This window comes from Coloeus monedula, assembly GCF_965178545.1.
Source record: "Coloeus monedula genome assembly, chromosome: 24".
Classification (NCBI taxonomy): Eukaryota; Metazoa; Chordata; class Aves; order Passeriformes; family Corvidae; genus Coloeus; species Coloeus monedula.
In genome coordinates this window covers 5,212,727-5,240,291 of record NC_138804.1, presented here as the reverse complement: position 1 = coordinate 5,240,291, position 27,565 = coordinate 5,212,727, and the positions used below count along the sequence as shown (strand labels likewise).

The following is a 27,565-nucleotide window of genomic DNA, read 5'->3' as shown; positions in this document are numbered from 1 at the left end:
CACCTTGCCTTCTCTGAGAGAGCAGGTTCAGGAGGGCAGAGAGAGTTCTGTTTGGAAGGTTTGGGAAGATTGGCTGTATGGATGCCAGGGACAGGGATCTATGAAGGATTCAGCCTTGAGTGTGACTGGAGTCATGTCCACCCTCTGTCAGTAGGGACATGTCTGTGTTGGTGCTGGACCCCAGGAAGGTAAGAAATACTTAACTCCATGGAAGGTCATTCCTTTGCGCTGGATGAGGAAAGAGAGCACTTTAGGCACCCCAGGAGCATGCTCAGCGATTGCTTTGATGCCATGTGAGGCTTGAGGGTGAGTTTTCATCCAGTGTGTTTTCCCAAGGGATATTGCTAAGCATTCCATTTAATTGTTGGGATTGGTTACAGAAGGAAAGCAGAAGGAAAATGCAATTGTAGGTGTATGTAACCATCATCATCCCCCACGCCTCAGTATTTAGCTCATTAGAGAGTGGTGATTTTGTCCTCACCTTTTCTTCTGGACTGGTTTGTTCTCCTCGGCTCCCTGAGCTCTCATGTCCCTCCCTGCCATTTCAGTGGAAACCCTTGCCCGTGTGTCTCTCCCTGGAAATCACCCTCCTCCTTTGTGAGATACAGGGTACTTTAAGGGATTGGGTCATCTCCTTCCCCTCTCTTTCCAAGGTTTTCCTCATTTACATTTCTGTTGTGTCCCCTAATTACCATCCCTCTGTTTTTTTATTCCCCCTCAAGCTGCCTTTCCCTGTTTGTGGTCTCCTGGGGATGTTCTGCTGAAACTTTATCAAACTTTCATTACTAGAAATAGTTAATGCAAAATTTTCTTTGAGGAATTCTTGCATCCTGCTTGCAGCATCACTGCACAGTCTGTCGTGAGATTTCCAATAGAGACACAACTGGAAGTCATCCTTTCCTTCTGGATTGCCTCCTGTTTCCCCTTGCATAGGGACATAGGAATATATTGTCCTCCCATATCTTTCATTCCATAAAGAGTTTATTTTTTAATAGAGTCCAGTAGAGAATTAAGTATAAGGTTGATTAAACATTTTATATATACATGTATCTACTGGGTGTCAACCGGAGACCCATGAAGAGTGTACGCACTGGAGCCCATTCTGGGGCCGCATACATCACATATGTAACTGCTGTCTGGGAGAGCAGCCGTGGCTGACTCTGCAAGGGGGGCTGTACTTGCCTGTCTAGGTGTGATATGGAAACCATGCACTGGTTTTTAATGTAGCCCTGTTTAAATTCTTATTTAAAGGCTTTGAAGCATCCTATTGTGTGCTTTTGTGATGGGTGACTTTGTAATTGCCTTGGGCAGAATCCCATTTCAAGGTCTCCTGTAAGCCATCTGCTTTCAGTAACAGCTCTTAGCTTTGGCATGTGTCTCAGTGCAGGCTGAAATAGCCACATTGCTGCAAAACTGTCTTTACTGCCTGCATCGGTTTGGGCTTCCCACTGTGCCTTCGCAGGCTGAGTGCAGCCGCGGGGTGTTCTGCATCGAGCCTGCCCTTGGGGTGCACCCTCCAGCTTGTCCCCAGGTGAGGGGGGCCATGACCCAGCACAGGAGTGTGGGGTGCACAGTCCTGCACCTGTCCGTGTTCTGGGATTGCCATGTAAGGAAACTCAGGTGCTTCCAAAACTGGCCTACGGCCTGGTTCCCAGTCACTGGGGTGTCAGGGTATGATCAGAACATGCTGGGATCAGGCTACAGAGCCCCCCATTTGTGATAAACCTTCTGTACTTGCAGATGTCCTCAGTGGATTGGGTACACTGCTGTGCCAATCTGCAACCCAGGCCATTCCTCTTCTAAAGTCAGGAGACTTTAACTTTTAGCTATGGGAGTCCTGCTGACACAAAGTAGCTGTAACACAGCTGGTTCAGTGTTAGAAACAGCAGCCTTAAGCACAAAGATTCAATTCCTTGCTTTGGCATGTTCTTCCCATATGGCACTGAAGTCCATCAGTCCTTTGCTTTTCTCTATGTAACAGGCACCTTACCTGCCCAAAAAGCCAGTCTCTGTGTTAAGTTTTGTTACAGTGAGTTTGGGAGAGCTCCATGGAGGTACAGTGGTGGTACAGGTCAGAAATGTCTCTGCTTAACACCCAGGAACAGAGATCTGCAGCTTTTCCCAAAACTCCTTCAGAACACTTGTGGAGAGCAATGGTGTTGGTAGCATCTTTCACACTGGGATGTGGGACACGGGCATTGCTCACCTCAGAGGCAGAACCTCAAAGTGACTTCAGCAGTAGGACCAGCCATGAAGGATTTGCTGAAATCATTCTGGAGCACAGTGAAGCTTCCTTAACCCCAGCTGTTATCACAGGGGATTTGTATGATTAGCTAAATCTGTGCCATATCATCCTGTGTTCATGGTGGGCCGCTCGCTGTCCCTGGCAATGGGAGGCAGCCCAGGCCTTGGCTCCAAGCCTTGAACATGGTACTGTCTGGGGAGGAGCAGCATAGGATCCTCTGTGAGCTGTGAATCCCTGCCTGTGTCAAGGGGGTTGGAACAAGAGGATCCTTGAGATCCCGTCTGACCCAAACCATTCCACGATTCCATGTTACCCTGCATGGAAAGGCTTTAGGTTTGGCACTGTTACCTTCCTATTTGAGTGGGCAGGGGTTTTGAAGAAACTAATCAATACCAGTCTTAAAAGCAGCTCTGATTTTTCAACAGTGTGTGGACTTACAGTCGAGCAGCAGCCGAGCCCCATCTTCCCAAGGAGGATTTGCAGGGCTGGAGTGCTCCCCCCCCTCACTACAGAAATGGCAGCCACGGAGCTGTAAGTCCCAGCTCATCAGTAAACATGTCTGTACTGAGAAAACTCAGTCTGTTAAGGGTCTTCCTTTAGCAGACTCAGTAGATTTAGCAGATTATTTTATTTGGCTTTTATTTTAAGCTCTTTCATCTCTCCATTTCTCTCAGCCTGGGTATCCTGTTCCTGGAGTGTGCCAATTATGTTGTCTTTATTGCAACCTCTTCAGTCTTCATGGAGAGCAAGATCTGCTCACAGTGATACATGTCAGGATGTTTTTGGTTTGATCCAAGGCCCATGCTGGTTTTGTTGGGTTGTTTTTGGGGTGGATTTTTTTGGATAGGGAAGGAACCTTTATTGAAATCCTGCAAGGTTTTATTTCATTTCCTCCATGATCATGAGCAGTGGTAACTGTTGTAGCTTTGCTCACGGTGGTCCCTGGTTTTCATACTCACCCTGAGGGTGATCTCTTGAGCTTGACTCAGCAGTGTCTGATCGTCCAGCTGCCATTTCCTGGGAGGATGACCTATCTCCTCTCCCCAGCAACCTGAAGGTGTTCAAAAGGAAGTCATGAAGTCAGTATTTTCATTGTAGAAACATGGTCTATCCAAGTTTTTCCACGTGTTTTTGTCTTTTAAAATATGTACTCCCATGAGACTTGGCTCAGGGACTGAGGAAGTGTGTTACTTGTGATCACATCTTTGAGACACCTCAGTGTGTTAACACAAGAATGTGTTTGTGAGGAGCCTGTCACAAAGTTTGGAGTATATCAGTCCACTTCTTACACTGTAGAAAGATAAAATTAATTCCAGAGAATGAGAGATGTTGGAAATGACAGAAAATCCTTCTGGTAGAAAGAGGAGTACTGGTTTGCAGCCATCAGGTATTTCAGATCACACAAGGGGATCAGTACTGCAGATGGAAATACCAGCATTCATTGTACAGTGTTACTTAGAAATATTCCCTGCTATGAATGTAAGGACTCTCTAGACCTGATGAGGGGAGATGCTTCCAGAGGTGCTGTTTCTTCATCAGCCTTCGTTTGGAGCTGCCAAAAATGTGACTTTGCACAGACAGGGAAAATAAAACTCCAGTCTTGCCCAGGAGGATGGTAACAGGGAGGTGGAAGGAAATAAAATCATTGGTTAAGATAAATTCTGACTCACCTTTTCCAACATGGAAGCTGCTCACTCCCAAGAGTTTCCTTCAGGTCCCACGTAAGCATTCATTTGGCATTTTGGTCTAGGACTCCTTGCCTGCATGTCTGGCTCTGAGAAGGCTGGTGCTCAGTCCTGGGAGCTGGTCTTTGGCTTCTGCCCAGGAAAGGGGTCAGTCAGCCAGCTCATCAGAGCATGCCTTGAGAGCAGGAACTGTGCTTTAGACCAGCAAAAGTTCTGGTGTCCACAGGTCAGGCAGAAATCTGAGGAGCCAATCCGGTGTGAAAACCAAAAGCAGTAAGAGGTGTCAGATCGTGCACTGACAGCCTTTTGATTTCTCAAGATAGGCTGAAAGTGCGTTTCTTTCTCCACCATAGAAACTAAAAATGGCAAAAAATACATTAAATGAGAAACCAGGCTGAGTTCAGAAAAGGTTCTTCCCCTAGAGGATGGTTGGGCACTGAACAGGCTTCCAGGGAATGGTCACAGCTCCAAGGCTGCCGGAGCTCCAGGAACATTTGGAAAATGCTCTCAGGGACAGGGTGAGATTGTTGAGGTGTCTGCAGGGCCAGGAGCTGGACTCGATGATCCTTATGGATCCCTCCCAACTCAGGATATTCTGTAATTCACATAACGTGCTCATCGTGTGCCTGGTTTTCTGATTGGGTTGAGATGCCACTGGATGCTCCCATGGTCACATAGGGGCTTCCAGAATGGAGCTGAAACACGCCAGCAGAGAGGATGGAATGGCAGCACCGCCATCACCCACAACAGGAAGGAGCTTAGGGTGCTGCCCTCACATTTCCTGAGGGAATTTGTAAGGGACAGCTCTTCACTGCTGGAAACATTGATAGTGTTTGATGGAAAGATAACTGTGAAGAAAACCACAACTGAAGCAGGGGTTACATGGAAGGGATTTTTAGTGGCTGCAGTGGTCATGGTGCTCCAGACCTATGCTTTTGTGGGGAACAAATCAAAGACTGCAGGCACTTTGCATCGTGAGAAACTGTCAGGATTCTCTTGTGGCAGCCCCATGGGATTTCCAAGAAGCAACGTTCTCGCAGTTCTCTGTCAATATGTGGAGTTTCCTTTTTTTCCCCCCAATCCTAATCTGTGGAGTATGTATCCAACCTAATAAAACCATTTTTCAGCTTCTCTGTTGGTGGTTTTCTTCCTCTTCTCTCTGAAATCCTCTGGCCTGCTGGCAACGGCATTGTCCAGCAAGGTTTGAAGCCTGGCATGCTGTCAACAAACCTTCACATTCCCTTTCAATCAAACATGGTAGTGCTGAGATCCGACTTGGATTCCATCCCAAGGTTCACCATAATCATCCTTGTATAATAGGAAGTCCAAACAACCCCAGGAAATAATTCAGATGTGACTGGTGCCCTGAGTGGAATAAAGAAGTGCCTAGAAGAGACATTAAGAGCGTCAGCTCTAACTCTTTTCATAATTAGGCGCTCCGAAGGAGCGGAGGCTTTGGAGATCAAGGGATTACATGCATCTCATGAGGTCTGGAAAGATGGGACAGCATCTTCCATCCACATTTTCTCTTTTTTGTTTTACTGATATTGCAGTTGCCACATTTGGTGGAAGAATATTGCAGAGCAGGCTCCCCTCTAACCCTGCAGTTCCCTTCCAATCTGGCTCAGGTAAATTGAATCTGTCTGCCCTTAGGGATGAGCTTTTGGAAGAGCCTGTTGGCAAGAGCAGTGGGGGGAGAACTTAATTAGATTAAGATGCATTTCTGCAGTGTTTGTGCTGTGGGCTGTGCGGTGCTGGAGAGAGCAGCGCTCAGAGCTGGGGATGCCCTGGGATGCTCTTCCAGCTGCCTCTCTGCTGCCTGAGAAAAAGGAAAATGCATCGGAGGTGTAAATCACAGTGTTACCCAGCACAGGGCTTGCCAGGGTGTGAGCAAACCCTGTCCTGAGCTGGTGTCCTGCCCCTGGCTGTGAGCTGGTGTCAGCAGCCTGGCAGGAGGGCAAGGGCTCAGCTTCTCCTTGCCACAGCACAGCAGCTGAAGCAGTGATGTGCTGGGCATGGTCTGGCTGGGCACCCAACCTTCATTCAGCTCTTGCTTGAGGCCTGGGTACCGATGGCCCATGGGTCTCATACTTTGATACCCGTACAAATGCTGGTTTGCTTTTCAATGCCTTTGTCATTTCTAAGGTTACTTGTTTACTTCCCTTGACAACTTCCTCCATAAGGAAGTTGCACGTCTGTTAGTTTCCAATGAACATTTCCTTCTCCCTGGTATATACTTGGCAGGTTTTTAGTTTTGTAGGTTTGCTCTGCTGCACTGGGAAGGGATAATTTGGAGTCCCCAGTTCTCTCTCTTCATGCTACTCATTATTTTATATGCCTCTCCTGTGGTTTCTCTCCTTTTCATTACTAATCAGGTCTAGTCTTTTCAATCCTCCTTTGTGTGATAGTTTCATTTTACAAAAGCTGAACTAGTTTCTATCAGCTCAGTTGATGTGATCTTACTCATATCAAAGGTGTTTAACAGCCGCAGTCCCGTGTACTCACTGCAAGCTGAACTTAAATTGTGTCAAGTTCTGTGCTGCTTTGCAAGTGCAAGTGGGAACGTTTGTTACAGCTGTCTTTAAATTTAAATTTGGATGTTTTAAATGAATTAAATATGAACATGAATAATGCAGCTGGTAACATAGGCTTTCTGCAATTAAATGCAAACTTTTTCATTTTGTCTCTCTGCTTTCAGGTTTTGCTATGCCGCAGTGTTTGTACTGACTCTGCTGTCTTGTAGGAGTGATGGGGAACTAGAGCCCATGACAGTTCAGTGGAGCCCTTGGCACTTTTGATATCTCGGTGAGTGAAAGTTGTTTGAAACTCTAGGAGAGGCACTTCACTGCTACTAAAGGCAGCAAATCAGTTGGTCTTTTTACATTTTTAAGGTAGGATCCTACTGAAATGAATTTGCATGTTGATCTGCCCTTTCAGGTTATAAATTCTGGAAACCAACACTCCATAATGCTGTAGTTCATGCTTGGGAGATTATCTTGATCTCCACAAGCAGGAGAAACACAGCTTTTGAAAACAAGGGGAGTTTTAACTGTGATGTGCAGCTCCGTGCAAGTGTCAGGCTCTGGAGATGGAACATTGCAGCAGGTGCTGGGCTGTGGAAATCCCAAAGGCTTTATGTGATGCAGCAGTAAGATTATGTCCTTTGTGCCATGGATCAGCCAACAGGTCCTCAGCAGGGGCATGTTTGTGTCTGAGGTGATTCTGGAAGATCTGTCTCTGTGGATAGCCCATTTTTCCCCCTTGGATTCCGGACTGTAGCTTCTGCTATTTATTACTTTCACATTTTTTCAATCTTCAGTCCCTGAATGGAGTAAAGGCCACATCCATTGGTACTGCAGTGCTCGTGTCCTGCAGTGCCTGTGAGCTTGTCTGTTCTGCTGTTGGCTTTCTTCTCTCTGCACTGAAGTCTCCTTACAAGGCATTTCAGCCTTGTCAAAACCTATAGAGTGATTCCCCTTGCCATCCAATCCGTTGTCAGTGAGATAAAGTCTCTGGGTGTTTCAGGTTGGAAGGAGCTTTTGGAGGTTGTCTGGTCCAGTGCCACACGCAGACAGAGATGGGCTCTGAAGTCAGACTCAGCTACAAGGTTAGATCAGGCTGGCAGGGGAGGGAGCTGGTGATGTTTGGAGTATCTCCAAGGGTGGAGATTTTATAGCTCCTCTGGGCAACTGTAAATTACAATCAGTGGAATTCATCAATTCCCAAGCCCTGTGTTAGTAAAGCCCAGGGGCAGCAGAGAGGCAGCTCCTATTTCTGTTCTCTGTGACCAGGGACAGGACCCAAGGGAATGGCTGGAGCTGTGTCAGGGGAGGGTCAGGCTGGACATCAGGGAAAGGTTCTTCCCCCAGGGAATGGGCAGGGCCCCAAGCCTGCCAGAACTCCAGGAGCGTTTGGATAATGCTGTCAGGCACCCCCCAGGTGGTATTGTTGGGGTGTCTGTGAAGGGCCTGGAGTTGGATTTGGTGATCCTTGTGGGTCCCTCCCAATTGTGATTGTACCAGTTTCAGGAGGGCTGGGGTACACAGTGTCTGTCTCCATAGCTGAAGAAGGGCATCCCTGCATCCCAGGGCAGGAACTGGTTCCTGGAGTGCAGTGAGGCTGGTGGCTCCCATCGGGCTGTGTAGGTCCAGCTGCCCCTGCAGCAGGCAGGCTGAAGCCGTGCATCACGGGGTTTGGTTCTGCCTCTTCTCTAGGCATTACATGACTCTGAGCACACTAATTGTTTTGCTTTTTTTCTTTTCTTTTCTTATGATTTTGCGGGATTTACCCACGTGTTGCTGTCCTGTGGTGTGAGATGTACGGGAGATCTGGGTGGTGCAGAGCTGTGGTGGAGGCTCGTGAAGGCTGGCAGGAGTCCAGCAGGGGCTGTTGTGTTTGGGCAGTTTCTTGGAAGCGTGTTTTGGAGTGCAGTGTCCTTGAGCTGGCACTCATGTGGCTCTCAGCAAAGTGGGACTCCCGTGCAGCTTAAGTCTTCCTCCTTTGAGGAAGAGTCACCATTCATTTATTAATTTAAATAGGACATTTACAACATCTGGTTCTTTTCCATGACATGAGATCTTGCTGAGAGCCTGCTGCAGTGTTGGCTGAGGAGTACCAGCAGTGAGCTCTGTGCTTTATCAGTATCACAGAATTATAGAATCATTAAGGTTGGAAAAGACCTCCAAGATCATCAAGACCAAACAACCACCATGTCCACTACAGAGCACCAGTGCCACATCCAGCCATTTCTTCAATACACCACCACCTCCTTGGGCAGCCCATGCTGACAACGCTCTCCATGAAGAGATTCTTCCTAATGTCCAACCTGAACTTCCCCTGGCACATCTTGAGGCCATTTCCTCTTGAACTGTCCTTGTTACCTCAAAGAAGAGACTGATCCCCACCTGTCCGCCCCCTCCTGTCAGGGAGCTGTAGAGGGTGAGAAGGTCCCCCGAGCCACATTAGGGTTATTGCCACTGTGCGGATGGAGGGTGCAGAAGTGCACCCTTGTCCTGGGCCACAACCGTCCACAAACCCTGTCTGAGCAGCTCAAACACTGTCGTAAATTTTTTTCTCCCAATACTTCTGCAGGGAAGCAGTCACACATCCCTGCCAGCAGGACTGAGGTGCTGAGGCTCAAGCAGCTTTTCAGAAGCCCTCAGAGGGCCACAGGAACTCCTGTGCCAAACACATGAGATTTATGTGTGGGGGTACTTGAGAAAGTCCCACACACAGCAGAGGGGCAGAGCCAGAGATGGTGAATGCTTGTCTGGTTATATATAAGTGCCTTTCAGCCTGGGTTTTAATGTCTAGGGCACTTTTCCTGCCAGCACTGCTAGACTTTAATAAAAATGACAGAAGAAAATTATGAAAAGAAGCTTTAAAAGTTGTAAATAACCTTTCACATGTAGGTTACCTTCTGCTATTGAAAGGGAAACCAACTTTACTCCTTTCACAAGTGTGTACAGACACACACGCTATTTAGGAGAGAGGCAATAAGTGACTACTGTGCACCTTTTGATTTGGATTAAAAAAACAACCAGGAATTTCTTTTCCTTTAGTATTTAATACTCCTTCAGTATTTTTCTTCTCAGAGTATTGCTCAGTGTTGCATATAAAAGGGCTGTAGTTTGTAGAGCTTTTATAGAAAATTAAACTCTATCTCTCTCACATTTAGAAAAAGCCTGGTTTTTAAAACCCCAACTTCTTGCCAAGTTGGATCTGTAAATAACCCTTTAAGCAGCGACTCAGTGCTGCATCCTGAGACAGCTTCCTCTTCCATCCTCCTCCTGACTACCCCACTGTGAACAAAATGGAATTATATTGATACAATTAATCTTTCATTAGTTAGTGGAGTGTCAAAACATGCTATTCCTGGCTTTCCCAAGGGCCTGTTTGTGGCTCAGCCATTCATTTGGATGTTTTCTGGCAGGGCTTGGCAAGGCTTGGTGGGTGCAGCAGGCCCTGCCCTGTGAGAGTGGTTGTCCTGGAGCGCTGGGTCCCTATGCATGTCCAGCATACATCTCCCAGGAGCTCTGATTTTTCAGGAATATTTCTTTATAACAAGAATGCAAATGCCTTTGCTTGTTGGGAGCAGTCCAGCCAGTTTTCCTCCAACCAGGAAAAGAAAATGCAGCTTAACTTGGACACTCATGGCAGTAATAACAGCAAAAGTATTTCCTGGGTCATTGTCCAATTTCTCATCCTTATTCCCCAGAACTGCTGTGAGCAATTTGAATTGTAAGTGGCAAGCTGGGGATTGCTGTGCTGCTTTGCCAGAGTTAATGTTATGTTTCCATGTGTTTTCTTTCATAAATTCCAGCTCTGCCTCCCTTTGTTAGTGAGTGGGAGCAGCCCCTCCTTCCACACACGCTCCAGACCCACTGTAGGGTTAGCAGGGAGACAGGCATGTGCTCCTTGTGCTTATTTATGCTGCTCCTGCTGCCATGAATTTGACGTTGTCCACAAATTGGAGAAAGTCTTGTCGTTTCAGGGGGTGAAATGAGCTGTGTGTGTTCTGTGTTCTGTGCAACCCCGGGTGATGGAACATGTGTTTCCCCCCACTGTGTGATGAGTTAATGGTGCAGATGACTGTGTGCTCCAGAATGGGGAATTTTCTCATCGTTATTTCTTTTGTCCTAGACATCTTCAGTTCTGTAAGAGCAACCCAGTCCCAGGATAAGGACAGCAGCAGGTGGTAGAATGCGGAAACCAGGCCCTCAGAAAGGTGAGCAGTGATGCTTGGCACAGCCAAGGGCCCTGCAGTGAGCTGGCTTGGCCTGGAGGGCCAAGTGCCTCAGGGGACTGACAGTGGGGTGGGAGCTGAGGGGGTGTGGTTGGAAGGCCAAAACAGAGTTGTGTGTTTCTCCATCAGCATGCACAGAGCAGTTCATCAATCCACCCCTGTGACAGGAAGAGGAGAGTCCCTTTTTGGGGCATCCCTGCAGCTTGTGGGGCACAGTGTCAGCAGCGAGGGTGCCCTGCAGAACCCGCGGCACCATCTGGCAGAGCTCCCAGCATGGGGCAAACTGGCTGTGCTGGCACAGGCCTCCCCCCTCTAATGAGGCATGAAAGCAGAGACCAGCCTACCTTGTGGAGAGGAAATCTGTCAGGAGGTTACCACTGCCACCGGGTCCCTCGGCCCCTCACACAGCACGTGCTTCCTGGGTCCTGCATCCCCAGCCAAAAGGGTGAAGCCGAGCAGGCTGCCTGCAGCTGAGCTGCTCTGGCTTCTTGTGCTTGACAAAAATATTGATTTCCTTTGGTGCTGTGCCATGCATGTGCGTTGGACTGGAGTGATCTCATCACATGCGCTCCGGAGGAGGGGGGAAGGGAGAAGCGAGAGGATGGAGCATCCTCTGCAGCTCTTTGTTCACATCTGCTCCACACTCCCAAAGTTTATTGCAGGAGATTTCTATGCTCGATTTCTCTCCTCCTTTTATTTTTTTTAAATGTCTCCTTTGCTTCTGTCGTGGTTCATCTTACAGCGGCATTATCCTCTTCCTAACACTGCTTGTCCTTTAATGAAGTGAAAATAAATGAAGGAAAGCAGGGAATGAGGAGACCCTGCTGTGAGGCAGCTGGAGGGCTTGGCAATAAAGGAGGCCGGTTGATTAGTCAGCAGCGTGGCTGAGGCCCGGGCTGGCTGGATTCAGCCTCACTCACAGCTTGTTCTCTGTGCTCCTGGAGCCTCCAGCCAGCCTGCCTCTGTGACCTGTGCTCGGAATGCCGTGCCATGGGTTGCAGAGGCAACATCTGCACCGTGCACATGTGGGTTTCTGTCCTACTTACCTGCTTTTTTAATAATGCATTGAACTTTCACTCTTTCTTTATTTGTCTGCAGAAATTCTTGTTTCTCTCTCTCTGCTGCTTTTGTATCCTCCTTAATGAGGATTTTTGCATGTTACAGGTTAAGAACAAAATGTACCTTCACCTGCAGAGTATGGCGAGAGGCTCCTTTGAGTGCATGGATGCTGTTAGAGCTGTCCTGCAGCACAGAGGGGAGCCTTACCCACCCACGGGGCTCTTTTGCTTCTGACTTAAATACTTTATGTCCTTTATTCTTGCTTTCTTAGGGAGATGGCACAATACTGTGCTTCATGGTAATGCATTTATTAGGAAGGGTGTCCTTCAATCCTTTTCATTCCTTTATGTCTCTCCAAGGAGGCTCTTTGTCTGGTCCATGTCTAGTGACGCCGTGGCCACACTCCATATGTCCCTCGTGTTCATTTAAGGGATGCTGATCTGGCATCCCTCTGTTGCACTGGAGGCTGTTGGAGGCAGGGTGGGCATCCCCCACTTCTTGCTCTGTCACTCTCCAGAGCAATAAAACCTGCATACCATCCTGTCCATTGTGCTGAAAAGAACATGTCAAGAAGAGAAGATTGCAAAAATAATTGTCCAAAAGCAATTCCAGACACGTTAAGACACCCCAGGCCACTTTAGAAGCAGCTCTTAGCCTGCCTCTTCCAGCTACTTGTCAGGAGATTTCAAAACTTTTCCTTTCACAAGGAATTGCTTTTTGTGGGGGCAAGGCACATTTTGTAGGGCACTACCAAGCTGTTGTCTACAACAGCCCTAAAAATGCTCTGTAAAATAAAGGAGCTGGAGTGCAGCAGCACTCCCAGGGTGCCCAGCAGGTCAAGGAGCTGGCTCAGGGTGAGCTCTGCTGTGGCACAGCAATCTTCCATCCCTCCTTTGGGCTGGAGGCTGCTGGAGGCAGGGATGAGCATTCCCCCCTTCTTGCTCTGTCACTTTCCAGAGCTGAGAACTTTAATTTTTTTTTGAGCTCTGAGCCCCAAAGCTGTCATGGGCAAAGACAGCTCAGGTGAGCTGCTCTGCAGAGCTGGTGCTGCTTTGCTGTGCACTCTTCCGAGCTGCAAGGGACCCATGGAAACCTGGTGTTGTGCATGGACAGAGCACTTGTGCAGATTTTCAGAGAAGTCCTTTCCCAGTCACCACAAAGGGTTGAGGCTGTTTGTGTGGAATAACCTGGAGTTGATACACAAGGAGCCTTTCTGCACCAAAGATTCACATGAGCCAATTTAGTGGCAGTTACATTTGTTCCTCTCAAGCCCTTTTTCTCATAGCTGAAATGATGGAGCTCTAGCAGTTTGCTGTTCTTTGTTATTGCTTGTCACTGAGGGAAAACAGTGGCTGGTGGACACTAAGCAGGGATTGAGGTGCAAATGTAGATACCTCCTGTCAGGTACGTGCATGAGCTGTGGGGAGGAAGGGAGCACGCCCCAGAGATAGAGGCAAATCATCTGTGTTATGGGGTCATGATAGGGAGGCCACTCCTCTCCTCTGAGTGCCTGTAAAGCAGACAGTGTTGAAGGGTGCATTGTCTGGCTCCTTTCCCTGACACAAGTGCTCTGTTTCTTGTCTCAGCCATAGACTGGAAAGATGGTAAAAAGCACAAGTACAGCCGCCCGTCAGAGTCTCCCTCCCAGTACCAAGGTAAGAGAGCTCCCTTCTTCCTCCCTGCTTTTTTTCCCCCCACTTCTCCCTTTTTTGATTTCCTAAGATTTTTTTTTTTGACAAGTGCATGGTGCAGCATCAGGATTGGCCATCACCTGCAAGAAACTCTGAGCAGCTCATCACTGCCCAAAGCTTGGGCACATCCTTGTAGAGTTTGGGCCTGGAGAAGAGAAAGGTCTGAGGAGACCATAGAGCTGTTTCCAGTGCCTCAAGGGACTCCAGGAGAGCTGAAGGGGGACTTCGGACAAGGGCCTGAAGTGACAGGACAAGGGGAATGGCATCACACTGTCAGAGGGCAGGGTTAGATGGAATATGGAGAAGAAATTCTTCCCTGTGAGGGTGGGCAGGCCCTGGCACAGGCTGCCTAGAGAAGCTGTGGCTGCCCCTGGATCCCTGGAAGTGTCCAAGACCGGGTTGGACCAGGTTTGGAACAACTTGGGATGGTGGAAGGTGTCCCTGCCCATGGCAGGGGGTGGGACTGGATGAGCTTTAAGGTCCCTTCCAACTCAAACCGTTCTGTGATTCTACACAGTGAGGGGATGAAACTGCAGTGTCTTTCTGGCACGGAGCAATCTGTAATCCAGGCTGGAAGGATTTCTGGTCAAAGCTGCATTGGGACACCTCTGAGGAGAGCAGGACAGACCAGACAGCACCCTGGTGTTTCAGAGTTGTTAGTTTTGACTCACACATTGTCACCTTTTACTGAGCAGGACAGGGAGCAGTGGGGCTCACGTTACCAACTGCAGCTGTTACCGATGGAGCACATACAGCTGGATTGATGGCTGAGCAAAGTGCCTGGGACTGGGAAGGGTGGGACAGGCAGGAGCTGACCCCTTGGGAGGCCATGCTCAGACATCAGGGACAGCCACTGTCACCTTGGATCTGCGAGCCCAGACGATGCTCTGCTCATTTTCATACCGAGCTGGCTCGGACTGTGCTGCTTTCATGTGCTGCCTTGGTGCTCCTTAGCAGCCACACATATGGGCTGCAGACTTTAGTGGGGAAGCCTTGATCTGGGTAGGGCACGTTCTCCTTCACAGATGTGACCTGAAATGCACATGTATTGTTTCAGTTGGATTGATGACCCCTAGGGAGCCAAAATGCTAATGGAGCCCAAACCAGGCTTCAGTTAAAGATATAAACAGAAACTCCATCTTCATTTAAATTCTGGGCAAAGGATCAATGTTAAATGCAACATGAAGAGAATCAAAACATGAGGGTGCAGAGCTGCATTGTTCACAACTACTGCAGTTTGACCCCTTGGGTGTGTGGAGTGTTTTGTTTGGAGTAAATATTTTTGAAGGTTAAGACATCAGAGCCCAAATCTGACTCTTTGCCTGGAAGTAATATCTGCCTTTGGCGTGAGCACACGACAAGCAGCTTTCCCAAGGCAAGCACAAGTGACAGACAGTCACCCCAGTGGCATTTCCACAGCCAAGTCACAGGGAGTCACACGGGTTCCCAATCCTTGGCTTTTGTTTGGCTCACAGATGTAGTTGCAAAAATAGGGTGTTTCTCATTAAAGTGTCTTTCTCTCATTTCTTCCTGTGAAGAAGATCCAGTGTGCTGGAGAGAGCTGGAGAGGGACTTGGGACAAGGGCCTGAAGAGCCAGGAGCTTCCCACTGCCAGAGGGCAGGGCTGGATGGGATATTGGGAAAAAATTCTTCCCTGGGAGGGTGGGGAGGCCCTGGCACAGGGTGCCCAGAGAAGCTGTGGCTGCCCCTGAATCCCTGGAAGTGTCCAAGGCCAGGCTGGATGCAGCTTGGAGCACCCTGGGATAGTGGGAGGTGTCCCTGCCCATGGCAGGAGGTGGCACTGAATGAGCTTTATGGCCCCTTCCAACCCAAACTATTTTATTGTTTGGTTCTGTTTATGTTACCTGGAGGAACGCAGTCCTCTCCAATGGAGATCCTTCCAGTGGTGTCCTCTGCAAGGCAGGGGAGGGAACATGAAAGAGCAGGCAGAAACCAGCTGATTTTAGGGCTGGTAGGACAATTTGCATATTGTTCTGGACACCAGCAGCAGTGGTATTGCTTTATGGGGCAAGAGAGGGTTTCATTCCCTACAGTCAGCTCCTGCTCCATCACCAGTAAAAGGGACAGTTCAGGACTGGCTGAAGTTTTTTCACGAAGCAAAGTGATGCACTGAGAAGTGGAGAAAAGCCATCAGTGTTTTTTGACCAGCACTCTGGAAACAGGGTTACCTGCCCAGGCCAGATAAGAAACAAGCATCTTGCACCCTAAAATGTCCTGTCACTCTAGGGTAAGGCATCCAATTTATTAATATGGATAAGAATATTGAGAAAATATAAAATACAAGGCCATTGGTCAGTGCTTAGAAGAAAGCCAGGTAAGATACTCTCAGTTTTTCCCTCTGGCCTTACACCCTCCATGCCCAGTGCCTGTAGAATGGCATGAGCAGCACCCGGCACTTTGGTGTCCTGGCTGTTTCTCAAGCACAGAGCTCGGGGCTTGTGCTCTGCTCCCCCATTAAAAAAGCCCCAATGCATCCTGCTTTTCTCTATTCATTGGCAGCTATCCCTCTGTTGTAAAAAAAAAAAACCTCAGCTTTTGTGTTGTGCCATTTTTTTCTGATTCTGTCTGCAGTTCTTAGGTTGAGGCTGATTGTATTTGGTAAAGTTTAAGCGTACTTTGAAATTCCTGCTTGAAAAATATTGCATCATGAGCTAGATACTATTACTGAATTAATTTAAACCCATTCCTTCCATTCTGTGTGGGATTTCCTCTCATGCTAAGGGTGTGGTGGCAGCTTCCAGCTGCAGTCTGCAGTTTTTACCTTGGTTTCAGAGTAATCCTGAAAAAGAAGTCCAGGTTTTACCTGTGCTTGCCCTGCCATGTGTGTGTAAGGGGGTGGCTGGTAGTGAACAGAGAGGGAGGGAGGGAAGGCTGAACACTGCTGTATCAGCTCTCTTTTCTTAGAAGTCTTTCCGCTGCTCCTGCTTTTCTTTGCAAAATAAATCACCAGAACCGTTAGTCATAGGAATCAGAGAATCACAGAACATCCTGAGCTGAATGGGCCCACAGGGATCATGGATTCCAGCCCCTGGCCCTGCCCAGACACCCCAAATCCCACCCTGGGCATCCCTGGCAGCGCTGCCCAAACGCTCCTGGAGCTCTGGCAGCCTCGGGGCCGTGCCCATTCCCTGGGGAGCCTGGGCAGTGCCCAGCAGCCTCTGGGGGAAGAACCTTTCCCTGCTCTCCAGCCTGAGCCTGCCCTGGCCCAGCTTCATGCTGTTCTCTCAGGTCCTAGAGAAGCTGCAGTTTTAGTGTTGTGTGTGTCTTCATACAGTGGTTGAATCCCAGCAGGCTCTAGAATTAATCTCAAATAAGTTCCATGTCCAAACACTATTTTTAGATGCCTGCAGCTGTCTTAGAAATTCCCTGCTCCTGCTGGGGTTGTGCAGCGTGGATCTCGGCTGTGGGGGTGAGCTGCTGCAGGCAGCAGAACAGCCTGGCTTGGTGTGGAGGGAGTGAAAAGTGGAAAGATTAAAACCATGACAACTTCTAATAGCGATGGATTGAAACCATCTGAGGGGAGGGTTGGGGTTTTTTAAATAAAATTGCCAAGCACAGCTGATCCTGTTCAAGCTGCTGGCTCAGGGCCTGGGGCTGAGACTGGTACTGCTCACCTGGTACTGTCACCTGGGCATCCTCTGTGCTCCAGGGACAATGGCCTCTGAAGGGCTACCCCAGTCTGAGATGAGCCCAGATCAGCAACCAGAGTTAAGGGGTGGGATGCATAAGGCGTTTCCAGGCCAGGAGTGCCCAGCTTGCCGTACCTGGGTGTTTACTCCACGTTATTCATACAAAGAGTTTCATTGACAGAACCAAGTATAAAATCGTATCTTCAATTAAAGCAAAAGGATTTTGGTTTTGTGAGAGCATCATTGCAGTAACTCACTGAATTTCTTCATTCACCCAGTGTGAGACTGTGGCTGAAAAGAAAATATGTGCCAGTGGATGGAGCTGAGTGCTCTGGGACATGGAGAGTGCTGTCACTCTGTAAACAGCAATATTCAGCCAGTGTGGCAGTGGAACTGTATTTTTTCTGTTCATTTTCCCTATTTTTAACAGTGTACTAGTCATCTGCATGGGAGCTGGTGAGAAAGCAGCATTCCTTGTATTTATTTGAAGCTTGTAGATTATGAAGGCTCCTCTGTGCACGAGGCAGCACTGAAGCAATGTGTGCTGACCTTTCTGCCTCAATTTTCAGAGGTGTGGTGTGTGCTGCAGTAGCTAAAATGGCTCTTATTGTAGCTTTTATTTTGAAAATAGACTGATTAAGAACTTGCCTTGACTCGGGGAAGCAGTGGCTGACTTTAATTGTGCTGCCACCAATGCTCTTGAAATGCCTTGAAAACAGTGGTCTCCCGGGAGCTGTTTGGATGAATGCAAGCGAATGTCATGCTGGAAGGTTCCTCTCCCAGCTGCTCAGTTTAAATGGCAAAAGTCATGATTTGCTCGGATCACAGGAGCTTTTAATTCCTCATTTAATAACAGGTTTCCCTGGGTGGCATATTGTTTTTACCCTTCCTGCTGTCCATGAGGAAGGTGCAGGCAAGGATGAAATGTGCTTCCCGTGGCAGCAGCATTTGGTGTCGGATGTGAGGTGTTGAGCTCAGTAAATTCCTGTTTGGAGGATCCCTCCTCCCATCCTGCCCATCCTATGGACTCCATGGCACTTCAGGAAGTTAATTGCTGACCTGTCCACTGATTGCTGGGGTTGGGCTGATCCCTGGCCCATGGGGTGGGCTCTGTGTGTGCTGGACCAGGGGGACTGTACAGTCACCACAAAGCAGGTTCCTGTTCTAAATCCATGATTTAGAATCATGGGATCACAGAATGGCTTGGGTTGGAAATGACCTTAGAGATAATCTTGTTCCAGCCCCCAAGCTGGGCTGCTCATAGCCCACAGTGACTGTTCGTAATCCCCAGACTGAGTGATGTGTTTAATGAATGGTTTTTAAAGGACAGTTGTCTGGAAGACTCTGCAGATTCCCATCTGTGCTGGATGTTTCCCATTAAGTTGTAGGTTGTTATCCTGACTCTGTGCAGCCCCTTCTCGGCAGCATGGAGGCAGGAGGATGCCGAAGGCAGCACTGTGCTTTGTTCTGCCTGTCAGTTGCAGTTGTAAATCTTCTGTGCTCACAAACATCAGAGGTTCTTGATGAAAACATGTTGCCTGTGAGCACCTCCTCTGTGAGAAGTGCAGAACTGCCGGCTCAGGAGTCTGGCCAGCTCTTTTGCTGAGAATTTTGCTCATCCAGTTCCTATTTGAATCCTTTTGTTTTTACTTCTCAGGTCACTTCACCTGGGAGAAATACCTGAAAGAGACATGTGCCATCCCAGCTCCTGCCCATTGTTTCAAGCAGGTAAGAGGGTGACAACAAGAAAGGTCAAGGTCTATGGTCCACTGGGGACCCCAGAGTTCTGTGCCTGGGATAGGCCTCTGGTTTGGCAAGGGCAATACTTAAGGATATTGGAGACTCAACAGCAAATTTAAAAGATACGTTTAGAGTAGCACAGAAGATTTTCCTCTCAAATGTGCATGTTGGGAATATGAGTATGCTGTTACTCTGTCAAGCAGAGGCCCTTGGAGAAAGTGTCCTGAGTAGGATAGGATCCAGCTTTTGGTGGATCCTGCCCAATAAGGAGATTTTTGTCAGAATTCAGCCAATTTTTGTGACAGAATAGCAGCCCCTGGGCAGCAGGTACTGAGCCCAGAGGTGGTTGTGCTGAGTACAGGGGGTGCAGGAGTGAATCAGTGTGGGGCACCTGGGTCCGGGCAGAGGGGAGCGGGGAGCATGAGTGTCTGTTGTGTGGGTCTGGGATTGGCTGGGTGAGTCTTCCCAGGAGAGCGTTAATCCCCTGTACTGGGCACTGATGGGGCTGCACCTCAAATCCTGGGATCAGTTTTGGGCCCCTCACAAGGGGGCTGGAGCGTGTCCAGAGAAGGGAATGGAGCTGGGAAGGGGCTGGAGCCCCAGGAGCGGCTGAGGGAGCTGGAAAGGGGCTCAGCCTGGAGCAAAGGAGGCTCAGGGGGGCCCTTGTGGCTCTGCACAAGTCCCTGACAGGAGGGGGCAGCCGGGGGGGTCGGGCTCTGCTGGCAGGGAACAGGGACAGGAGGAGAGGGAACGGCCTCAGGCTGGGCCAGGGGAGGCTCAGGGTGGATATCAGGAAAATTTCTTCACTGAAAGGCTGATCAGGCCTGGTGGAGTCCCCATCCCTGGAAGCGTTCAAAAAATTGTAGATACAGTGCTTGGGGACATGGGTCAGTGGTGGGCTTGGCAGTGCTGTAGGAACAGCTGGAATCGATGATGTTAGAGGTGTTTTCCAGCATTAATGATTCTGTGATTCCAAGGGAACAGGCTTTAATTGCCCAGATGATGCGGGATGGAAGGATGGGGGTTTGTTACAGACCCACCAGGGCTTGCTGAGCTGTCTGTGGTGCCTGTTCTGTGCTGTGCCTGGAGGGGCTGTCAGCCTTCAGTAGACTCCATTTGGCTGCTCTTAGTGCTGAAGCTTTGTGCCTGAGCTGGTGCAGTACTGTCAATCCTGAGCTGGTGCAGTACTGGCAATCCTGAGCTGGTGCAGTACTGGCAATCCTGAGCTGGTGCATGTACTGTCAGTCCTGAGCTGGTGCCATGTACTGGCAATCCTGAGCTGGTGCAGTACTGTCAGTCCTGAGCTGGTGCCATGTACTGTCAGTCCTGAGCTGGTGCAGTACTGGCAATCCTGAGCTGGTGCCATGTACTGGCAATCCTGAGCTGGTGCCATGTACTGGCAATCCTGAGCTGGTGCCATGTACTGTCAGTCCTGAGCTGGTGCCATGTACTGGCAATCCTGAGCTGGTGCCATGTACTGGCAATCCTGAGCTGGTGCCATGTACTGTCAGTCCTGAGCTGGTGCCATGTACTGGCAATCCTGAGCTGGTGCCATGTACTGGCAATCCTGAGCTGGTGCCATGTACTGGCAGTCCTGAGCTGGTGCCATGTACTGGCAGTCCTGAGCTGGTGCAGTACTGGCAGTCCTGAGCTGGTGCCATGTACTGGCAATCCTGAGCTGGTGCCATGTACTGGCAATCCTGAGCTGGTGCAGTACTGGCAGTCCTGAGCTGGTGCCATGTACTGGCAATCCTGAGCTGGTGCAGTACTGGCAATCCTGAGCTGGTGCCATGTACTGTCAATCCTGAGCTGGTGCAGTACTGGCAATCCTGAGCTGGTGCAGTACTGGCAGTCCTGATCTGGTGCAGTACTGGCAATCCTGAGCTGGTGCCATGTACTGTCAGTCCTGAGCTGGTGCAGTACTGGCAATCCTGAGCTGGTGCAGTACTGGCAATCCTGAGCTGGTGCAGTACTGGCAATCCTGGCTCTGACTGGCCCTCTGTTCCACTCTTTGCAGTCCTACACTCCACCTGCAAACGAGTTCAAGATCAGTATGAAACTGGAGGCCCAGGACCCCCGGAACACCACGTCCACGTGCATCGCCACCGTGGTGGGGCTGACGGGTGCCCGCCTGCGCCTGCGCCTCGATGGCAGCGACAACAAGAACGACTTCTGGAGGCTGGTGGACTCTGCTGAGATCCAGCCCATTGGGAACTGTGAGAAGAATGGAGGGATGCTGCAGCCTCCACTGGGTGAGCTGGAGTTCAGCTGTCCAGCAAGGGTGAAATCGATGGTGGGGAAAGCTTGGGGGTTTTTATAGATCTGTGCTTGGGACACAGGCCCATGGCCTGCCCCTGCCTACTCTGGGATACATAAACCACACCAGGTCTGTATTTCCACACAGACACTGTGACATGGACAGAGAGGTCCTTTAGGGTGTGGATGAAAGAGGTCTCTGCAGCAAGGTGAGCTGCTTGCCCTGGCTGCAGCTCAAGCTCAGGATTGTGGCCCAGAGAAGCTGTGGCTGCCCCATCTCTGGAAGTGTCCAAGGCTAGGTTGGACAGGGCTTGGAGTAACCTGGGATAGTGGAAGATAGTCCCAGCCCATGGCAGAGGAGTGAAACTGGTTGATGTTTAAGGTCCCTTCCAACCCAACCTACCCTGTGATTCTAGGATTCAATACCAGCTTACCTGAACAGGAAACATAATGTCTGGAAAGGCTCACAGTGATTAAAGTCCTGTCTCATGTGAAGGGACACTTGGAAGAATTCTTACTTACTTATTTCATTTTGCTTGGCTACAACTTTATAAATAGCCTGGACAGTCTAACACTTCTTCCAGTCTTGTCTTCAGCTAAACACACACCACTTTCCTTTTTCTTTGATGCTAGCCAAGTGACAAGCTGATTTGCCGGTTCCTTCCTGATAATCAGCAAGATTAACCTCCTGCATTCCGCTGCCCAATAGTTTGAGTGTCTTCATAAATCTTTCTCTCCATTAGCATATCCCCAAATAATATTTTCAAGGCCAGGTTGGACAGGGCTTGGAGCAACCTGGTGTAGTGGAAGGTGTCCCTGCACATGGCAGGGGGTGGGATGAGATGAGCTTTAAGGTCCCTTCCAACGCAAACCATTCCGTGGTTGTGCTGCCCATCGCTTCCAGAGCCCTGTCCCGGCTGCGGTGCCGGGCCCAGCCCGCGCGGGCCGTGGCTCGCTCCTGTGCCGTGCCGGGTGTGGCCAGCAGAGGGCGCGAAGCGCGGCTACAGCAGCCCTGCCTGTGCCGGGGCACCGGGGCGAGCTCGGGGACGGCTCGGGCTACTCCGTGTGCCCGGCCCTGGCCTGTGTCGCCTGCTTAACCCTACGCCAGACAGGAGGGCAGGGTTGGGTGAGATACTGGGAAAAGTTTTTCCCTGTGAGGTTGCTGAGGCCCTGGCACAGGGTGCCCGGAGAAGCTGTGGCTGCCCCTGGATCCTTGGAAGTGTCCCAGGCCAGGTTGGACAGGGCTTGGAGCAACCTGGGATAGTGGGAGGTGTCCCTGCCCATGGCAGGGGAGTGGAATTGGATGATTTTGCACCCAGCATAAAGACAGGTAACGGAGCTAATGCTGCAGTTGTCCTTCCTGCCTGCAGAGTGCAAGGGCTGAGAAAACCCAGCAGGGTTTTTCTGTTTCCTGTAGCATTTTCCATGTGCACACATCTGCTGCTGCTCTTTCTTTATATAGATCATTCCAGTGACAGCACCCAGGGAGCAGCTGGAGCTGGGCCAGGGCAGGCTCAGGCTGGAGAGCAGGGAAAGGTTCTTCCCCCAGAGGCTGCTGGGCACTGCCCAGGCTCCCCAGGGAATGGGCACGGCCCCGAGGCTGCCAGAGCTCCAGGAGCGTTTGGGCAGCGCTGCCAGGGATGCCCAGGGTGGGGTTGTTGGGGTGTCTGCAGGGCCAGGAGCTGGGCTGGATGAACCTTGAGGGTCCCTTCCAGCTCAGGATCTTTTATGATTTACGTAAAGTCTTTGCCACTCTGGGAGCTGAGCTCTCCCATCCCCTGCAGTTGTGGCTACTTGGGTTGGTTTCCAAGCTGATCTGACAGAGTTCAGGGCTGGCAGTGTGACCTGTGCTGAGCATTGCAACCTTGGCAAAGTTTTGCCATGTTCTTGGTCCAGGTCTGGTGCCAGGATTACCTTCAAAACCCCACAAACACAGACCAAACACAGCTGAGCAGCAGAAATTGCCTGTGCAGGAAGATACACATTTAGCAAAGAAGGTGTTCTGTGATAGCCTTCTGTTGGTTGTGTAGTCATAGTCAGTGCCATACATACTTCAGAGCATGTGAAACTGATTTTTTTTTTTTCTTCCCATAAGCCCCCTCTTGTTATTCTCTTTTTTCACAGCAGGTGTCAAGCCAAAACCTGATATCCTTCTCTGTAATGCTTAAATCTGTTTCCCAGCCAAGTCACAGGCTCTATTTCTTCAAAATAACTTGCCTGCAGCTCACACTAGAGGTGGAGGAGGCCACCCAGAAGCTGTGATTCCCTGTTGAGGAAGAAATTCCATAGCCTGAGTGTGCACTTGCTGATTCATGTCTCCCCTGCAGCAGGATCACTGGAGCTGCCAGCACTGATGCTGCACAAAGTGCTCTGCCTGAATTGTCAATGGGTCAATGGGATTGTTATGATAAGTGAATATTGCAGTCAGACAGCTGTTTCCAGATGTTTATTTTCAATAACACAATGCTTTGCATTCAGAATACCTGGAAAAAGTCCCACCTGACTCCAGCATGGGAGGAGGGTGCTGTGGCATCACAGCTGTGTGAGTTCCCATCAGAGCAGACATGTGCTGCCAGATCCATTGACCTCCACAGTCTAAAAGTCTCCATCTCTGCTTCCCTCTCCTCAGGCTTCCGGCTGAATGCCTCCTCCTGGCCCATGTTCCTTCTGAAGACTCTGAATGGAGCAGAGATGGCTCCAGTCCGGATTTTTCACAAGGTATTTCACTGTTTGTGCAGATCCTTCTGGCAATGGCCCCTTTGCTGCAGAGCACCAAACTCAGAGCTGGTGTCTCATGAGAGATGTGCTGGTCCCAGAGGAGGTGACATTGCACAGCTCTGCCTCAGTGCTGCTCTAGGAGAGACCTGTGTCCTCTCCAGCTGTATTGTAGCAATGTCAAGATGCAGCCAGAGATCTGCCAAGGAAGTGCCTTGGCTTCAGTGCTCGGGCTTGAGGCAGGAGCTGGTTTTTCACTGGAGTTGCAGGTGCTGCTCAAAGTGGGGAATGCAAGGTGGGAACGTCAGCACTGCTCTGAATGTCCCACTCCCTGGGTTTGGTCCAGCCTAGGGCAGAGCAGTGGGTAGTGGACTTTGCTGCCTGTTGATTAAAGGGCAGTGGCTGTGTAGCCCAGCCAGTGTGTGCACATCTATTTGGGTTCAAATGCAGCCCACTAGCACCCTTCAGCTGTTCATGGAGGTGAGTTTGCTGGTGAGGGCACAGCCCTGGTGTGGGGAGGCAGTGGCATATCCCCTTTGAGCATATATTCCACTTCTTCTTGTAGGAACCACCATCTCCTTCCCAAAACTTCTTCAAGACAGGTATGAAGCTGGAGGCAGTGGACAGGAAGAACCCTCACTTCATCTGCCCGGCCACCATTGGGGAGGTGAGAGGTTCTGAGGTCCTCATAACATTTGATGGCTGGAGAGGTGCCTTCGATTACTGGTGCCGATATGATTCCCGGGACATCTTTCCCGTAGGCTGGTGTTCGCTGACTGGAGATAATCTGCAGCCCCCTGGTACAAAAGGTAAGGCCCACGCTGTTGCTTAGCTGTCTTTCTCCTCCACTCAGCTCTCAAGGAGCAGCAAAGCAGGCAGAGACTGGCAGCAAGGACATCTGGGTGCCCTGTCTGGTTTTTGTGCTGCTTCATGCATGGTAAAGGTACAGGTGATCAGACCTATAGCACTGGAACAGCCTGGCACCAAGGTGCTGAGGAGCAGCTATCCATAAAGATGGGCGGGATGATGGCTCTGGGGAGGGATGGTGCTGTACAACATTGCTGAGGTCTCCTCCTCCCCAGGAATTTCCTTGCAGTTTTTCCTGCGCCTTTGAACCACATTTTCCTGTGGATTTTTTCTCAGAGGGACTGGAATAATGAGAACTGTGAATTGCAGGACTGCGCCTCTTTGTACTTTGGGCAGTTTTCTTGCTCTGCCTTATGCTGTGAACATGGATGAAGCAGGTGTGGAGCAGGTGGTGCCTGCCGCGTTCCCAGGACTGTGATTGCTGAGTAGGAGCAGCACTGGGGAGCTTGCTGCCTTGCAAAGGTCTGAGCCATGGCTGGTTTGATTCTCAGACGTGTCTCAAGCTTTCTCACATCACAGTTGTGTTTGGGCCCAGGGGGGCTGTCACTGTCCCCAAGCACATCCCTCTGGCATTTGTTGGCTGGCAAGCCCTGCACGTGCTTGTCAATGAAATGAGGGGCGGGAGAGCAACCTCTCTGCCAGAGCTGAAGGATTGCTTAGGAAAGGCATTTCTCTGATGAGACTGTTCCTCTTAGAAATCCTGGGTCAGCTCATGCTGCCCTGTCAGGCTGGCGCTGCCCCATGTCCCTGACGTGGGCCAGGTCTGCGGGCCAGGTCTGTGCTCGGGGCTGCAGGGCTGGTGTCAGTGGGCTGCCTGAGGTGATCTCCCATGACCTGTGTGCAGGCAGAGCTGTGGGCTCCCCTTGGGTAGGGATGATTCCTCTTTATCTTGGATTTCTTCATTTTGCCTTGATGTTCCCAGCATCTCCCTCTCTTCTTGCTGGTTGTTTGTGTCCCACCTGCTGCTGCCCTGCAGGCTCTGCAGAGTACTGGGGCCCTCTTGGCCAGTGCCTGACCCCTCCAGTGGTGCCCTGCAGTCAGGGGCTCTCACCACGCTCTCTCCAGGGTGCCTCTCAGGTGCTGCACGAGTGGCTAAAGACATGTTTGTGTTGTGTGGGAGATTTCCTGGCAGTTACCTGGGGGTGGAATGTTTCAGGAGCACGGTGGAAGCCGCCTTCTCAGGAGAAGTGGGAACCTCTGTCTGACCCACGGCCCCAGCACAGGCAGCTCTGCTCCTCCCCGGCCTCCCCTTGCCAGGGGCTGAAGCTGTGAGTGAGCAGAGCCCAGTCAGTTATCCAGAGACAGCACCCCATTGTGCCATCCTGGGAAGCTTGTGCTTTCCCCCTTGGCAGGTGGCACTGACAGCCTCTCCCTTTCACATTGGCTCCATGTGCAGTGACTCTGCACTTCCTGCTCACGTACAAAAACAGTGACCCCCAAAAGTCACATCTCCCCACTCACAGGCAGAGGCAGCCCTCACTCTCAGGCAGATTTCTGCTCTCTTTGTCCTTTATTTTCAATTTGTGGGACAAGAGTAGAGGTTGCCAGGGGTTGCATGAGCCATGGTAAAAATGCCAGGGAGTTGAGATCAGCCTTGTCTTTGTGGCTTTACTTCTCCCTCTGTGACTGTCTGCTCCCTTTCCTGCCCAAGAATTTCTGACTTCCACTTTGTGGGTTTAAACCAAAAGAGGAGAGTACTGGGAAGTTTCTCTTTTTTAATGAAATTCCTCCTGTGTTTCCTCACTCCTCAGCCCTGCTGTGGTGGAGGGTTGATCACGGTCCTCCCAGACCTGAGCGTGCTGCTCTTGGCAGGGTTGGAGGACACATCACCACAGAGGAATCGCCCTTTCCTTGAGCTCCAATAAACCTTCTCCATGTGCCAGCCTAGAGCCTGCAGGACTGTGTGGTGGAGTCAGGCAGTTTCCCTTTCCTGGTGGGAATTCCTCCTAAAGAGCACTGGAGAGACATGCAGGGGATCAAGTGCTGCTGTGCTAATACTGGTCTGTGCTCATATACTGGACTGACCATGTGAGGTCCTTGTGGAGTCTTGTGAAGAGCTAACTCCATGAAAGGTGAGGAATCCTGTGAAGAGCCAACTCCATGGGGAATGACAGCTTCCTGGGGCTGAGCAAAAAGAAGCCTCGTGGAATGAGCTCACGTTCAAGGGAAGCAGAACTTCAAAGAGGGCAGGCATGTTTATTTAACACTGGTAACTCCATTCAGCTCTTATCTGACTCTGCTGCTGGCTGCCAGCGGAGGTGGAGGAGTGCAGGACTTCTCCCAGGCATGGTCCTTCTCCATCTCCGAGCCCTCCCACTCCCGGCAGGGTTTGCTTAGCTGGAGTGGCTGGGCAGGGAGCTGGGGCCCAGCCAGCCACTCCGGGGAGCTTTCATGAGGGCACGTGTGTGTGTTAAGGAAGGAAAGGGAGGCCAAACAGCGCCGAGGAGCAGCCTGCACACCCACTTGGTAATTCCATTGCTGCCTGCTGGCTGTGCAGCAGCCTGCTGGGAGAGCTCAGTGGCCAGATGGCTGTGGGCTCTCAGGCGTCTCCTGGAGCTCCTGTCCGGATGCAGCACACCTTGGAGCTGGGGGATCCAAACCAACACACACCACGCAGGGGAAATGTAGTTCTGGGAGTGCCTTCGCCCATGGTGGGTCCTGGTCCTCTCTGCACGTCGGCTATAGGCCGGGGATAGATGTTGGCTCTGCTGGACTACAGAGCAGGGTGGAATGTGGAAGAGTTCATCCTGTGCATCCTCAGCTTCTCCACCTCAGCCTGGCAGCCATTGGGGGAGGCAGGTCCCAGTGGCTGTCCCAAAGGGTGGGGAGTTCTGTGCATGTGCAGCAAACTTCCCTCAGCATCCCTCCCACACCAGTGGGGTGCTCCCAGGGTTGTTCATTGGCCAGGAATC

General features: G+C 50.4%; 1 protein-coding gene across 6 annotated transcripts in view; it reads left to right on the top strand.

Moving 5' to 3' along the window:
- Window positions 1-27,565, top strand: part of SCMH1 (Scm polycomb group protein homolog 1) — a 71,918-nt gene that overhangs the window by 8,841 nt on the left and 35,512 nt on the right. For 5 of the 6 annotated variants that reach the window (XM_082296418.1, XM_082296417.1, XM_082296416.1 and 2 more), the window contains exons 2-8: window positions 6,629-6,735; window positions 10,573-10,657; window positions 13,321-13,389; window positions 18,733-18,803; window positions 20,833-21,067; window positions 23,701-23,789; window positions 24,352-24,595. In XM_082296418.1, coding sequence (XP_082152544.1) covers window positions 10,633-10,657; window positions 13,321-13,389; window positions 18,733-18,803; window positions 20,833-21,067; window positions 23,701-23,789; window positions 24,352-24,595 — 733 coding nt within the window. In that variant the 5' untranslated portion in view covers window positions 6,629-6,735; window positions 10,573-10,632. The remainder of the gene's footprint in view (window positions 1-6,628; window positions 6,736-10,572; window positions 10,658-13,320; window positions 13,390-18,732; window positions 18,804-20,832; window positions 21,068-23,700; window positions 23,790-24,351; window positions 24,596-27,565) is intronic. The other variant, XM_082296415.1, reaches the window with a different exon arrangement.